The 14,388-nt window shown below is 44.3% G+C and overlaps 1 protein-coding gene across 6 annotated transcripts in view; it reads left to right on the top strand.

The window, feature by feature from the left end:
• The window catches only part of ltbp4 (latent transforming growth factor beta binding protein 4), a 71,325-nt gene that overhangs the window by 39,697 nt on the left and 17,240 nt on the right, over nucleotides 1-14,388 (top strand). For 3 of the 6 annotated variants that reach the window (XM_085244478.1, XM_085244482.1, XM_085244484.1), the window contains 11 exons: nucleotides 1,898-2,143; nucleotides 2,469-2,542; nucleotides 4,480-4,656; nucleotides 5,308-5,410; nucleotides 7,578-7,637; nucleotides 8,892-9,014; nucleotides 11,233-11,409; nucleotides 11,504-11,641; nucleotides 12,127-12,402; nucleotides 13,843-14,010; nucleotides 14,255-14,386. In XM_085244478.1, coding sequence (XP_085100604.1) covers nucleotides 1,898-2,143; nucleotides 2,469-2,542; nucleotides 4,480-4,656; nucleotides 5,308-5,410; nucleotides 7,578-7,637; nucleotides 8,892-9,014; nucleotides 11,233-11,409; nucleotides 11,504-11,641; nucleotides 12,127-12,402; nucleotides 13,843-14,010; nucleotides 14,255-14,386 — 1,674 coding nt within the window. The remainder of the gene's footprint in view (nucleotides 1-1,897; nucleotides 2,144-2,468; nucleotides 2,543-4,479; nucleotides 4,657-5,307; nucleotides 5,411-7,577; nucleotides 7,638-8,891; nucleotides 9,015-11,232; nucleotides 11,410-11,503; nucleotides 11,642-12,126; nucleotides 12,403-13,842; nucleotides 14,011-14,254; nucleotides 14,387-14,388) is intronic. The other 3 variants (XM_085244480.1, XM_085244479.1, XM_085244483.1) reach the window with 3 other exon arrangements.

Genomic DNA, 14,388 nt, shown 5'->3' on the forward strand with positions numbered 1-14,388 from the left:
GCTGTGAATACTTGGCACCCTACATTTTTTAAACTTCCTCACAGACACAGGATAAAGTACAGCTACAGCTCAAAGCCTCCAGGTGCTGCCTCTCGGCAGGCTTCCAGACATTGACCAATGGGGACGGGCAAAATCAAAGTTCATCTCATAGATTTTTCATGTTTGTCTCTGTTTATTCTCTCCATCAGTTTTTCAGTGTTTACAGTATTTCATCAGTGTAATCCCCCACACTCGCTCTGTCTTTTCTCAGCTTTGCCCCAGGAACGTCGTCCAAACTCTCCAAGTGTGTTTGTGTTGATGTGGTCCATCTGTGGTTTGATGTCCAGCATGATAACTGTGTTTACAGCAACACACGCAGCAGTGCTGTGTGCGTGCGTGTGTGTGTGCGTGATAGAGTAACATCAACAAACAGGACTACACGCACACTGTGAGGGCGTGGACACGGGCGCACACGGAGCGTCAGCAGTGGAAGTCGTTCATCTTTTTACTGAAGTTCAAACACGAGTTTGATCCGATTCAAGAGTTCCTCTGCAAGCCTATGGAAAAACAGCCCCAGCCCCGAGCTCTGTAAACATTTTCCTGATGGGTTTATGAGCTCAGTCATCGCAGGTTATATGCAATAAAACAGAAAGTCCATTTTTTAAATTTTGCTCATTTCAAGTGCCAGAAAAGAGGTCAGAGCTTCCCCTCCTCGTCAAAACACTGTAAATGGTGAAAACGCTTAACTTCAGAACAGGACGTCACAGTAACAACATTCATCTTTTATATCGTCTATGTTTTAGCGCTAGACTCCCCCGGGGGCTGAAAAGGTACTGCCTGTGGATTATAAAAGGTTATGTTGAAGAAGTCTTAATTTCCAATACTGCAAATGAGTTGAAAATAACCATTCAGTGGTTACAGTTAAAAAGAAAGAAACTGAACATATGAAACATCTACCGATGTCTGTTTTTAAACCTGAACTCATCAAACAGAGATGACAGTGTCGGGTGCCTGAATTACAGCTGTAAGTGCAGAATCACCCTCAGCAATCACTTTGTCAGATCACAGGGCGATGGCATTTGTGTTTTTGTGGGGAGGGAATAGGACTAGCTTTGGTGTTTAGACTCAAACTGGCAGGTTGAAGACCAGAAAGGTCATGGCTGCAGTGCTAAGGCCTTTGTGTATCAGTTAATTAGCAGCAGCTGAACTCTGGGTAACTGTACACCAGCGTCCTGAGGCTGAGCTCATACAGCATGCAGGAAGTGGGTGGAGCCTGCTATCCCATTGTAGCAGTTAGCTTTGTTCAGACCCACATATCACCAATCATTTCTTAAAATGCTTCTTCTGTTGTTCCCAGATTGGTCCAGATGGTACCCCCAGGAGACAGAGCAGCAGGCTCATTAAACTCACACGATCAGATTTCTTCTGGAAACTTCTTCTGTCTCCTGGTTACTTCAGTAATCAAAGACTGATGTAGAAAATGACGAATTATTTCATATTATTGGTCAGATGATGTCATTAAAGATGCTCCAAAAAGCTCCAACAGCACAAACATAGTCCAGAGGTCCAGCTCAGGTGAAGCCAGAAGGAAGAAAAAGCTAGCAGCTACAGCCACCTGTGTCACCATCCACCTGTTGGGCAAAGAGGCCACGCCCTCAATTATTCAACTTTAAGCTTTAATACAATTAATACGAGCATCCTCCCAGCGTAGAGGTGTTATTTTAACATGGCAGTCTATGGGGACTGACTCACTGCTGCCTCTGCTGTTCATTAAAGGAACTGAAGCTTTTGGTACTTTATTTTTTATTTCAATCCTTAGCCTGTGTGTGAGCTCTTCCTAATTTGACAGGAATCATGAACCTGTGATGGTATTTATTTACTGAATAGATAAGTAAGCAGGTTTGTTTGCCTCCCGCAGTCCTCTGTCCTCTGCTCTGTAAGAACGGCGGAGTCTGTCTGCAGAAGGACCGTTGCCTGTGTTCGCCAAACTTCACCGGGAAGTTCTGCCAGATCCCCGTCACACCCACAGACTCCTCTGCAGCCTTCTCCACCAATGAGATCGTCAAGCCGGTTCTCCTCTCTGCCATGGCATCCAATCAGGAGCTGGTTCGGTCTGAGTTCCTGCTGCCGCTAGGACGGGACGCAGAGGCGATGACTGCTGGAGGTAAGCGACCTGTGACCTTTAACCCCAACTGTGTCGATGGGTGGCTATGACGTTTTTGTGTAACTCTTTGGAGTTTAGAAATATAGAATTTTTTAAAATATTTCTTGATATCTCAATATTTTACAGATTTTTATTTATTTCGGTTGTAGTTTGCTCAGTTTTGTTCTGACATTATTATGTTTATATGTAATAATATCTTTATTTGTTTGTCATTGGTCATTTAGTTGATACATTTTTGGCAGCTTCGGGCTTCCATTGGTAATTTGTTGCTATTGTGAATGGTGCCTCACTGCAGTTATCCTTTAATGTTCACACTCACGTGCAGCCCCCAGCGGGCCCATGGTGAAGGTCAGAGTTCAGCACCCCCCTGAGGCCAACGTGAAGGTCCACCAGGTGAAGGTAAGAACATTAACAGCTCCTCTGATTGGACGATTAAACTGTCAGTCATCATGTGATGATAAACGTTTTGTTCAAGCTGTTGATAAAACAAAGAACAGCTGTTTTGTTTTTTGTATTTTTACATTCTTATAGTTTTGTAAATATCTTTGTTTATTACTGGCCACAGGCATTTAAATAATATTCTCTCACAGTCATCGAGGTTTTACAAGCTTTTTATTTTGTAGATATTTCATAAACATTAATATTCAGTTTTGGCATTTATGTCATCTGTTTTTACATATTTTTATATTTCCACATATTCTTTTGTTTTGTTCTTAGATTTATTATTTTACATGTTATTAATAATCAATAAATTTTACAATTGGAATTTTTAAATCTTTTAATGATCTTTTATTACATTTTTAATAATTAATAAGAATTATATTACATCTATATATAATTTATTTTTTTTATCATTTAAATCTTTGATTTTATTTGAAACAATTGTTTTCTTAAATATAGAATTCTTTAGTTATTTAAAAAAAAATTCTTGGAAGTTCTTTAAAAACATCTAAATCCATCAACCTTCTTCCGTTTATCCGGGGCCATGTCGTTTGGCAAGCAGCCTAAGTACCTCCTCCAGCTACTCCGGGGGAACACCGAAGCCTTCTCAGGCCAGCCAAGAGATATAATCTCTCCGTGTCCTGGGTCTGCCCTGGAGGGGTGGGACATGCCTGGACACCTCGCCCAGGAGGCGCCCAGGAGGCATTCTTGTCAGATGCCTGAACCACCTCAACTGGCTCCTTTCGATGTGGAGCAGCAGCAGCTCTACTCTGAGCCCCTCCGGGATGGCAGAACCTCTCACCCTATCTCTAAGGGAGAGGCCAGCCATTTCCGCCGCTTGTATCTGTGATCCCGTTCTTTCGGTCACTACCCACAGCTCGTGACCAGCCAGAGCACCAATCCGTCTGTTGATCTCCCGCTCACTTCTCGCATCATTCGAACAAGACATCGAGATACTTAAACAGGGCGATTGTGGCTCAAGAGTTGGCAGTTCATCTTGTAATCGGAAGGTTGCCGGTTCGAGCCCAAGCTCGGACAGTTTCCGTCGTTGTGTCCTTGGGCAAGACACTTCACCTGCCGCCTAGTGGTGTTGGCCAGAGGGGCCGATGGTGCGATATGGCAGCCTCGCCTCTGTCAGTCTGCCCCAGGGCAGCTGTGGCTACAACTGTAGCTGCCTCCACCAGTGTGTGAATGTGAGAGTGAATGAATAGTGGCATTGTAAAGCGCTTTGAGGGTTTCGAAAAGCGCTAAATGCAATTCACTATTATTATTATTAAACTGCTTCACTTGGGGCAGGAACTCGTCCCTGACCCGGAGTGGGCACTCCACCCTTTTGAGGACCATGGCCTCAGATTTGGAGGTGCTGATTTTCATTCCCGCTGCTTAACACTCTGTTGGGAACTGCTCCAGTGCGAGCTGGAGGCCATCAGCTGTGACAAAGGGCAGCCCTGGCGGAGTCCATCACCCACCAGGAATAAGTCAGACTTATTGCCGGCTATGCAGACCAAGCTTTTGCAAAGGTTGTATAACGATCAAATGGCCCATAGCAATGGGCTAGACACCCCATACTCCCGAAGCAACTCCCACAGGAATCCCACACAGTCGAACGCCTTCTTCAAATCCACAAAGAACATATAGACTGGTGGGCAAATTCCTGTGCAGTATCCTTGGGAGCTCCACGACCAGGACGAAACCACATTGTTCCTCCTGTATCCAAGGTTCGACTGACAGACGCACATCTAAACAGTCGTCTTAATTTCTTGCAGGAGTTTTAAAATTTAACCACAGATCAAGTTTAATGTAATTTATTCATTTATTTTTAACCCTTTCATTGAATGTGCCTGTAGTCTTTTGCATTCACTTGCTCGTAGGTAAGTTGAATCTTCTTGTTCCAGGTGTCTGGATTCACTCCCACCCTGCGGACGCTCTCTTCCTCCTCCTCCTCCTCAGGGTCAGCAGGTGCTCCGGCTCCTGCTGGCAGCAGAGTCCTGGCCCAGACTGTGAGAGGGGACAGCGTCTACACCCAGCAGTCCGGCTTTAAGTACTGCTTCAGAGAGGTTCAAGACGGACAGGTGAGTGGCAAAATATGAACACAAAATACCACCTGACATTTACCAGCAGGTTTTCAAAGGAGAACTTAGTTTTTACCCATTAACATGGATTTTGTTCAATGTTCCATGTTTGGAGATTTCTACGACTGTCAGGTGGATAATTACTGTGTTCTGTCACATCAAACAAAAAAAACAACCTTTTCGGCACTTTTTACCCCACATAGGCTGTTTTTTTTCTGTCACTGCTGGATTGCAAAGTCAGCATGACCTTGAACCCATGTTAGGGATAAGTGCTGTCTATGACATCATAGGGATCCAAGAGTAGAACAAACAGTCTGAAACTGAGTGTTTAAAGCAATCTGAAAGCTGAGCTTTTGGCACACAGGGATTACTTGTACATATACACCTCATCATTTGGCGAGTTATCACTGTGTTAGGAGACATATGATAGGAAGTAAGGAAATACTGAATAGATCAACTTTAATGTGATTACAAAAAGCAGAAAATGCGAACACATGGTCCTACATCCTTTAAAATGACAAAGAAGTCCTTAAATTATCCCATTGCTACACGATGCATATTGTTGTGTCTTGTTTTGATGAAAGTCCAGCCTGATAGATGTTAGCATGGCTGCGGTCCATCAGATTTATCCTGGACTGTGTTTGTTTTTAGTGCAGCTCTCCTCTTCCTGGCCTTCGGAGCAAGGAAATGTGCTGCAGAGGGATCGGAAAGGCCTGGGGCATCGATGACTGTGTCATCTGTCCTGAGATCACAGGTATACAAAAGTACACACAATACTTGTATAACACAACATAACACACTGTGTGGTCCACTCAGGCTTCCATAACCTACCTTGAGTGACCTCACTGTGGTCAGTCAGAAAACTTTGAAGACTTTTATATGTCTGACATTTTATTATTGCTTTAGACATTAAATTAGGCCCCAAAACCTTCTGGTAATTAAACTGAGACACACGGGAAAAGTTCCCATAGCTAACTTTATCCCTGTACAGTAAACCCAGACGTGCACTGTTGAAGGTTTGACTAACTCTTCCTTTACACTCCCTGGTCCAAGCAAGAATATTATAGTATGACATCTTTTTCATGCTGGTGGTCATTGCAGTGTTTTATATCAAAAGAAAATGACCCATCAATATTAAAACAATGCACTGTTATTCCTCCTCGCCTTTTTCTGTAAAAGGTAGAAAGGTGGCAGAGTGAGGGGCCAGCAGTGGAGTTTGAAACCAACATTCATGTGAAAAGCTGACGGCCACATGCTATGTAAAGTCACGTGTTGCTGCAGCATTACACCGGTTTGATTTAGCGGTTTAGGGTCAGCAAGCAAAGGTGTCATAAAAGAGGTCTTTCGAAAGCTCTCCTTTTTTCTGCAAGAGAAGAAGTCCTCACTATTCACTAATGTCCTCACTTAGGCTTGAATTTATAGAGGTCCTCACAAAGATACCTAGACTAGCACAGTTATACTAACACTTTTTCTGTGAGTGAGGGTCTGCTACTTCATGACTTTAATATTTGGGAAATATTTCACCAGTAGCTGCTTATGTAACTATTGGACTTCATCACACACACACACTCACATTTGTTCATCTGTCTTTGTGGGGACCGTAGTTAATACATGCCTTCTGAGGTTCCGTAACTCAAACATCATGATTTCAACACTGAACTGGAATCAGGTCCAAACCATTTAACAGGCCTCCCAAGGTCTGCCTCAAAGTGAGAACCCAGCAGTGTGTCCTCACAAGCATAGATGCATACACACACACACAGTAAGTAATCGGGCTTCCTTGTTCTTTTAGAGCTGACTAACAGTAAAGGAATGCAACTGTGGGACTGTAGGCTTTACAAACACACACACACACACTCAGGAAATCATGTTAGCTCAACTGCTGGCATCCAGCTTCACACCAGCCTGTAAAGAATGATGGCATACACCTTTAAAGAACAGAAAAGAGGGCCTGGATGCGCGCGCACACACACACAACTGGTACGATTTTTGATGTTTGTCATGGTTCATTAAAAGTGACCAGAAGATCTTTAAAAAGCTGTTTATAGCACAGGTGTCGAATTCCAGGCCTCGAGGGCCGGTGTCCTGCAGGTTTTAGATGTGTCCTTGATCCAACACGGTTTATTTAAATGGCCTCCTCAACAAGTCTTGAAGTTCTCCAAATTCCTGGTAATGAACTGACCCAGGGTGAGATCTAAAACCTGCAGGACATCGGCCCTCGAGTTCGGCACCCCTGGTTTATAGCTTTGGCTTTGTGATGGCGCCCCCTGGTGTTTCTGTTTGACCTAATTTGACTTTAATGTAACAAACTCTGGGGAGTTCATCTTACAACCTCCATCCATCCATTTGCTTCCGCTTATCCTTTTCAGGGTCGCGGGGGGCGCTGGAGCCTATCCCAGCTGTCATAGGGCGAGAGGCGGGGTACACCTTGGACAGGTCGCCAGTCTGTCGCAGGGCCAACACACAGGGACAGACAACCATTCGTGCTCACATTCACTCGCACATTCACACCTAGTGGCAATTTGGATTATCCAATTAACCTATCCCCACAAGCTGCATGTCTTTGGACGGTGGGAGGAAGCCAGAGTACCCGGAGGGAACCCACGCAAACACGGGGAGAACATGCAAACTCCACACAGAAAGACCCCGGCCTGATGGTGGAATTGAACTCAGGACCTTCTTGCTGTGAGGCAACAGTGCTAACCACCGTGCTGCCTAATCTTACATTAGGCAGCACGGTGGTACATCTTACAACCTTTTTCTTATAAATAATTTAATTTGTAATATATTTCTTAGAAACAGTGCAGAACTGTGTTTTGTGTTCTCTCCTAGCAAACATTAAATATAAGTATGTGATCAGATAATTATTCCACAAGAATTGGTGATTGATCAGCGTGTATTTGGTTATTGATCATTGTTAGGTCAGAGCGATGCCAGCTGTCCAGTTGGGTTTGAGCGAGCCAATGGAACGCAGTGCGTCGGTGAGTTTGGCGGTTGTAATCGTACAGGCGGTGGAAATATTCTGTTCTTTAAACAACAGAGAAACTAAACGATCAATCGGAGAAGGTTCTTTCTTTTCATTTCCTAAATGTGAACTTCTGTTGTTAAATGAAAAACAGATCAGTACGCAGGTCCATCCACTCACAGCAGAAGAAGCAATGCTGGTAAAATTAACGTTTTCACGGGATTGGCTGACAGCTTAACGTAGTGCCTGAATAATTGTTATGAAAATATTACATAAAGGAATAATTAGCAGATATGCCTTCCTGTTTTCAAAACTTGTACAAAAAATACTCAGAGCAGCCCTGGTCAGTTACAATACTATGCCGATGACACGGCATAATCTTATCATAGGACAAGATCGGATCAATATGTGGTCATTTGCAGATATGTGTCATCAAACTACAAATAAATCCAGGAATAACAACACTACAGTGGCTGCTTTTGACGAATTAATATGTAAAATAATCCTTATTTAATCTATTTTATACTGAGCTTTGTTCATCTTTGCAAAGGGAACTAAAACTTCTTCCACCAACATTTTATCAGAAAGTTTTAGTAGAAAGAAACCAAAACTGCAGTGTTTAATCTGAGCTGTAACAATTAAAGGTTTAACTGCCTAATTTAACCTTAGACTGTAGTTCTACAGGCTGATATTAGCATTAATGGCTTCAGTGTGATGATTCAGCCATGGACAGTTACTCTGCTATGGTCACAGATGTCATTAATCTCTTTAGCTCGACACACAGATTTCTTGGAGAAAAAATCATAACTAACTGTCGTAACTGCTTTTAAAGTCAGAAGTTTATAAAAGGTGCCCTGTTTTCCTCTGATTTTCTTCTTATTGGTTTCCTTCATATTCCAGTCTGTTTAGACATTAGCGATAAAAAACATATTTACTGCGTGAACAAAAGTGACATCGATCAGAATTAACATAAAGATAATACCAACGAACTGTCAGCTACCAAATGTAAGATCTTCAGCTTTCCTTCTGAACTGCTTCCAAGATAAAGAAATCTTCATCTGACTATTTGTTTAAAGTCTCCATGTTTCCTATGCAATGGATTTCTTTATTTACGACCAGAGGACTGATCCATCTTTAAAAAGTTTATCAGTTTTCTGATGAGCCCACTCGGGATCCGGGCGTTAGTAAATAAACGGTGTCTTAGAGGACGTTTGACGTCGGATCGCTTTGACAGCTGAGAAAAGCCTGAAGTGTTTGTGTGTGTGTGTAGACGTGAATGAGTGCCTGCAGCCGGGGCTGTGTGAGAACGGCATCTGTGTGAACACCAGGGGGAGCTATAGCTGCGTGTGCAGGCTGGGGTTCATCCTCGACGCCTCACATGGAATCTGCATCTGTAAGTAACGCACATTTACATGCACGCTGCCGCCGCCGCCGGCTTGGGAATGAAATGAGGAATGATGCCGACTCCTGTCAGGACTTCCTGAATCCATCTGAGCTCTCCAAGTTTCTCCTGGACTTTGGTTGGCTCGTCTCTCTCAAAGTTTAGCTGTGCAGCACATCAAAGTACAGAAAAGCTGAAGCTGCTGCACAGCTGGAAATAACTCTAATTTCTACTATAGCTGTAACACAGTGGGCAGTGAGGATTTGGCTCCCTGCGCCACCTCAGCAACTGCACTGCAGACTTTCAGCTTTAACTTTAGGTTCTGTTCAAAAGCATCACAGCCATTTTTGTGTTAAGGTGTAAAAGGCTGGACTGGCGAGTGTAATGATGTCACTTAAGATTTTCACTTTGATACCACAGGAGTCTACTCACAAACCCGGTCTAGGACGCACAGACAACCTGCAAACTGAAATTGATAAAATAATATAACACAGGACAAATTATTACTACAGTGTCTGTGTAGTTTATTAGACAAGCTACACAGTGTTGGCTGATTTCAACTTCAAACAGCCACTCAGGTATTAAAGTTACACTGGGCTAATACAGCATTTCTGTAAGTTTAAAGATGTTCTAAACACAATTTTTCTTACAAAGAATTGTTGATTTACTCTGAGCTTTTCTGAAAATCTGAAGATGAGATTCGTCGGACTGCGGCTCAGACCTTCAGCAGGAATAATGAGAGGACTTCTGTGTTTTTAAAGGTCAACTTTAAATCTTTGTTCTGCTCGTTGTTCTTTGGGGAACATGAGGGAGCGGTTCAGTGCTCAGATGGTTTGTATGAAGCCTGACCGGTGCTCTGCTTATTCCGACCGGCATTCAGTGAATCAGAGGAGGAGGAGCTTCAGGATGCTGGTCTACCCGGTAACTGATGACAGCGCTCTAATCAAAGCTTTACTTTTTTTTAACAGTGTGTCTGTGTTTGGTCTCTTTCCTTTCCTGGAAATATTTTTTATATCCAAATTATTGTTTTGTCAAATTGAAGGTTTTTTGTTTGACATCCACACGGACTTGGACAAGCAGCAAAGTGGCTGTGCTTTTTCTATTGTTCTACTTCCTGTTTGTGTTTTAACCTGCGCTTACTGGGCTGAGTTATCACCTCGGAGCAGCTCCCTCCCCACAATCTAGAGTCTGTTTCCTGTAAAAGAAATAAAGCAGAATAAAAATGAAGCCAACACTGAAGCAAATGAAGCTGCAGTTCCTCTGACGTCCAGCAGAGGCAGCAGCGAGTCAGTCAGACTCACATGTTGAAGCTTTAGAGCAGAAATAAACACGTTTACAGCCTGATACACTGATAAACTGTTTGGTTTTTACAGATAATTTTCTCCTTCATAACAAGAATGTTTGCACAACTCACCTGTTTGGATAATGTTGAGGCTTACAGTGTGCATTATTAGGGGCGTGGCCTATTTGACTGGCAGGTGGATGGTGGCACAGGTGTCAGTAGCTGTCTGCTAGCTTCACCTGAACTGGACTTCTGGACCGTGTTTGTGCTGTTGGAGCCTTTTGGAGCATTTTAAATGACATCATGACATCATGTGACTTGCTGCGAGGTTACTGTAGTAACAACCTGTCCACGAATCAGAGCTCCAGTTTCAATGAGTGAAATTCTTGGATTTTACTTGGATGTTGCTGAACACTAACTAGCAGGCATGGATGAAGCTTCCTAACCTAACTGTCTTGGTTAGGAAGGAACGCTTCGTGCTCATCTACTCGTTTTGAGGAGTTGCCCCCTGCTGGTCAGTAGAGAGAATGCAGCTTTGGAGCACTTCAGTGTCGGTTTCATTTTTCAGACCCAGAATTTGCGCCCATCTTTATATCAGAGCGGTGCCAACACTCGTGTCCTCTTTGATAGAAGCCATGAGCCAGATGTTTGCATGGGAGGTTACTGAGGTTGAAATCGTTGTGAAGCTGTGTCTGCAGGTGGTTAAACTTCCATCTGAATTTAGATCTGTTGACACGGCCTGCTGATGTTCTGTGTCGTCGGAAAGCTTCCTGTTCCTGCATCACCTGCCACGTCTGTGTTGAATCCCTTCCTGTGTCATTTAAACCGAGCGGGTCGGGGTACAGCATGTACTTGTTCTGCATGCAGCGCTCTGCTTCAGGTCCCGGCCGAGCTTCGGGTGGATCATCTGTGTAACGAGTCGCCCTCCTTCCTGTGTGTCCTCCTCAGCCCAGAGTGTCATTTCTGAGGAGAAGGGTCAGTGTTACCGGGTCCTGGGTTCAGGTCTGGGTCCGTCCTCCTGCTCCCTGCCTATTCTCAAAAGCATCACCAAGCAGATCTGCTGCTGCAGCCGGGTCGGCAAAGCCTGGGGACCCGACTGCCAGAGGTGTCCGTACTTCGGTTCAGGTAGGTTCAGGAGGACGACGTCACGACTGAGCTTATTTGGTTTCAGGTGAATTTTCAGGTGTGTCCTCTCTCTTCCCTCCATCTCCTCCTTCAGTGGCCTTTAAGGAGATCTGTCCCGCTGGTCCTGGTTACCAATACTCGCCTTCAACTCTTAAATTCAACCAGAGAGTCAGCGAACCGGAAGGGGGCGGCAGAGCTGTGCTGGTAAACGGCAGCAACAAGGACAACCAGGGTACCTGCTGAGCACACAGCATCCTGCACACCGGCTGCTCATGCTTCTGTCATGGGAGTGTTGGGTCTGCTCCACCTTAATGATCAATAATAACAATAATAATAATAATAAATTATGACAGCATTAAAAACTTTAAAGTTGACACAAGTTATCGTCTACGAACGGTTCACAGCCTGCCTGACAACCAGTTTTCCTATTAATGACGTTAATAAATGAAACAGCAGCTGCTGACAGACTGAGCTCCTCTTAAACTGAGCCTAAACTCGTATTTAATGTTGTCACCGTTACACTGCAGCATTTACAGCTACATTCTGACTCTGTTTCAGATGAACTCTTGTTTTTGGTTGTTTCTAAGTCTTGTTTGAAGACTATTTGTTTTTTTAGGATTAAAAAAATCCCTGGTTGATTAAGATTACACCTGCAGATCGATTTAAACAAAGATGGATGTGTTAGTCAGTGTGATGAGCCTGAGTCCCCCCCTGCAGGTCCTGTTTCAGGGTCCGGGTCTCTACTGAAACCCCCTCCCTCTGGTGGAGCGAGTACCTCCGGTGCCACAGGAGCTGGGACCAGACCCAGTCCTCCCCAACCTAAGCCCCAGCCAGGCACAGGCTTTCCCGCCTCCTCCTCCTCCTCGTCCTCCTCCAGGCCTGTGCAGCCTGGCAGTGCTGGTACCTCGGCCACCCAGGGCAGAACCCGGCCTTCGCAGAGCCGACCTGATTCAACACAACTGAGACCTCAGCCTCCGTCCGCCGGGAGCCAAGGTAGCAAAACAGCGACGTTTTATTTGTCGGAATCATCGATAAACACCAGCAACAGTTTTACTTCAACTTTACAGACAGTGAGACGGTTTCAGGACATCTGAGGTCAGATTTAGAGCAGAATCCTCGTTTGGCACTAAAGAGCTGTTGGGTTATGTTAAAGAAGCCTTTTCACACACGTTTGCACAAACATGAACACAACATGATTTACAACAACCTGCAGCATATAAAAGCATCGAACTCTGTTTTTTATTATTGCACTTTTAGATTTTCTTCAAATTTGATCTTCACTTTCACAGTTTTGCTGACGACACCCAGCTGCATCTCTCCTGCAGACCTGATTCCTCCCTCCCACCTTCTTCCCTGACAGAGTGCCTCACTAAATTAAAATCCTGGTTCAGCTCTAATTTTCTTAAGCTTAATGAGGATAAAACTGAAATCCTCCTTATTGGCACTAAATCCAACCTGCTGAAGGCGAACCATTTCTCACTCACCATCGATAACTCCACAGTTTTCCCTTCACATCAGGTTAAGAGCCTTGGTGTCACCTAGACAGTTCACTTTTCTATAAATCTCACCCGTTCTGCCTATTTCCATCTACGCAACATTAACAGATTACGTCCTTCTCTTTCCACCCAGTCTACGTCCATTCTTGTCCACAATCTTGTTACCTCCCGCATTGACTACTGTGATTTTCTCTTGCATGGTCTCCCCCCAAAATTGGGGGAATTTCACTGGCTCCCAGTGAAATTTCAGACAAACTTCTGCTCACCTTCAAGGCCCTTTATAACCTTGCTCCTCCTTACCTCTCTGACCTGTTAAGCACGATCTCTTCTGCCCGCTCACTTCGATCTTCTTCTTCTATCCAGCTTGCTGTGCCTTCTTCCCACCTCACCACCATGGGAAGCAGAGCTTTCAGCTGCTCTGCTCCCAGGCTGTGGAGCTCTCTGCCCCCAGATATAAGAAACACTGGTTCTCCCTCAGTTTAAATCTCAACTCAAAACCCATCTGTTCAAATCTGCATATTCACTGTGAACCTACTTTGTTCATTTTATCTTGTGCTTTTGTTTTATTGTTCTTCATTGTGTCGTTGTTCTATTATGTGTTTTATTCTAAATGGTACATTGGTAAGTGTCCTTGGGTGTCTTAGGTGCTTTTTAAATAAAATTTACTATTATTATTATTATTATTATTATTATTATTATTATTATTATTATATTTGATATTAATTGCCTTTGCTTTTTGAATCGAGGCTGAGTGATTCGTTAAAATCTTAGCAGAGCTTTTTCTATAAAAACTGCATCTACTAAGCACGAAGTCTTTGGCAGCGTTTATGAAAAACTTTACCTGCTGTACCTTGGTTTGATGAAGATGACTGTGTCAGTCTGAGAGGAAGGAGCTGCTGAAGACAAACTGACCTGTCGTTGTTGTTTTTGCTCTCAGCAGCTGATCGTTTCTCTTCAGTGTATCGGGCCGATCCGCCGCCATCCAGAGGGGACTCCCTACCCGCTCCGGCCCAGCCGCAGAGCCCCGAGCGTGGGTCGAGACCCAGGGAAGACCTCCCTCTGGAAGCCAGACCGGCTGTGAGCCCGACGCCCCCCAGAGTTCAGAGTGAGTACTGGACGGAGAGGACGGCGTGTTGGAAGGACGTTCTTCATCTGTTCCGTCCTTTGAAAAGAAAAAAGTTCACTCAGATCAAAGCAGAATCCGTTTGATAAAACTGTCTTTGTGCAGAATGAAAGATCAAAGGTGTGTTTATGTGAATGATCTGATGTGTGAGAGCACTGACCTGAGGTCAGCTGCAGACGCTCGGCGGGTGACGAACTTTAACCGCCATGTTTCTGTGTGCGTGCAGCAGTACAAGGCGTGTGTGAGAGCAGGCCGGGTGTGTGTGGCCGTGGCCGCTGTGTGGATCAGCCAGGTGGGAAACACACCTGTGTGTGTGATCGGGGCTTCCAGCTCAGCTCGCAGCACACACACTGCCAGGGT

This window comes from Mchenga conophoros, linkage group LG14, assembly GCF_057382185.1.
Source record: "Mchenga conophoros isolate Kocher_MC1m ecotype Shallow Benthic linkage group LG14, M_conophoros_male_GT1.1, whole genome shotgun sequence".
Classification (NCBI taxonomy): domain Eukaryota; kingdom Metazoa; phylum Chordata; class Actinopteri; order Cichliformes; family Cichlidae; genus Mchenga; species Mchenga conophoros.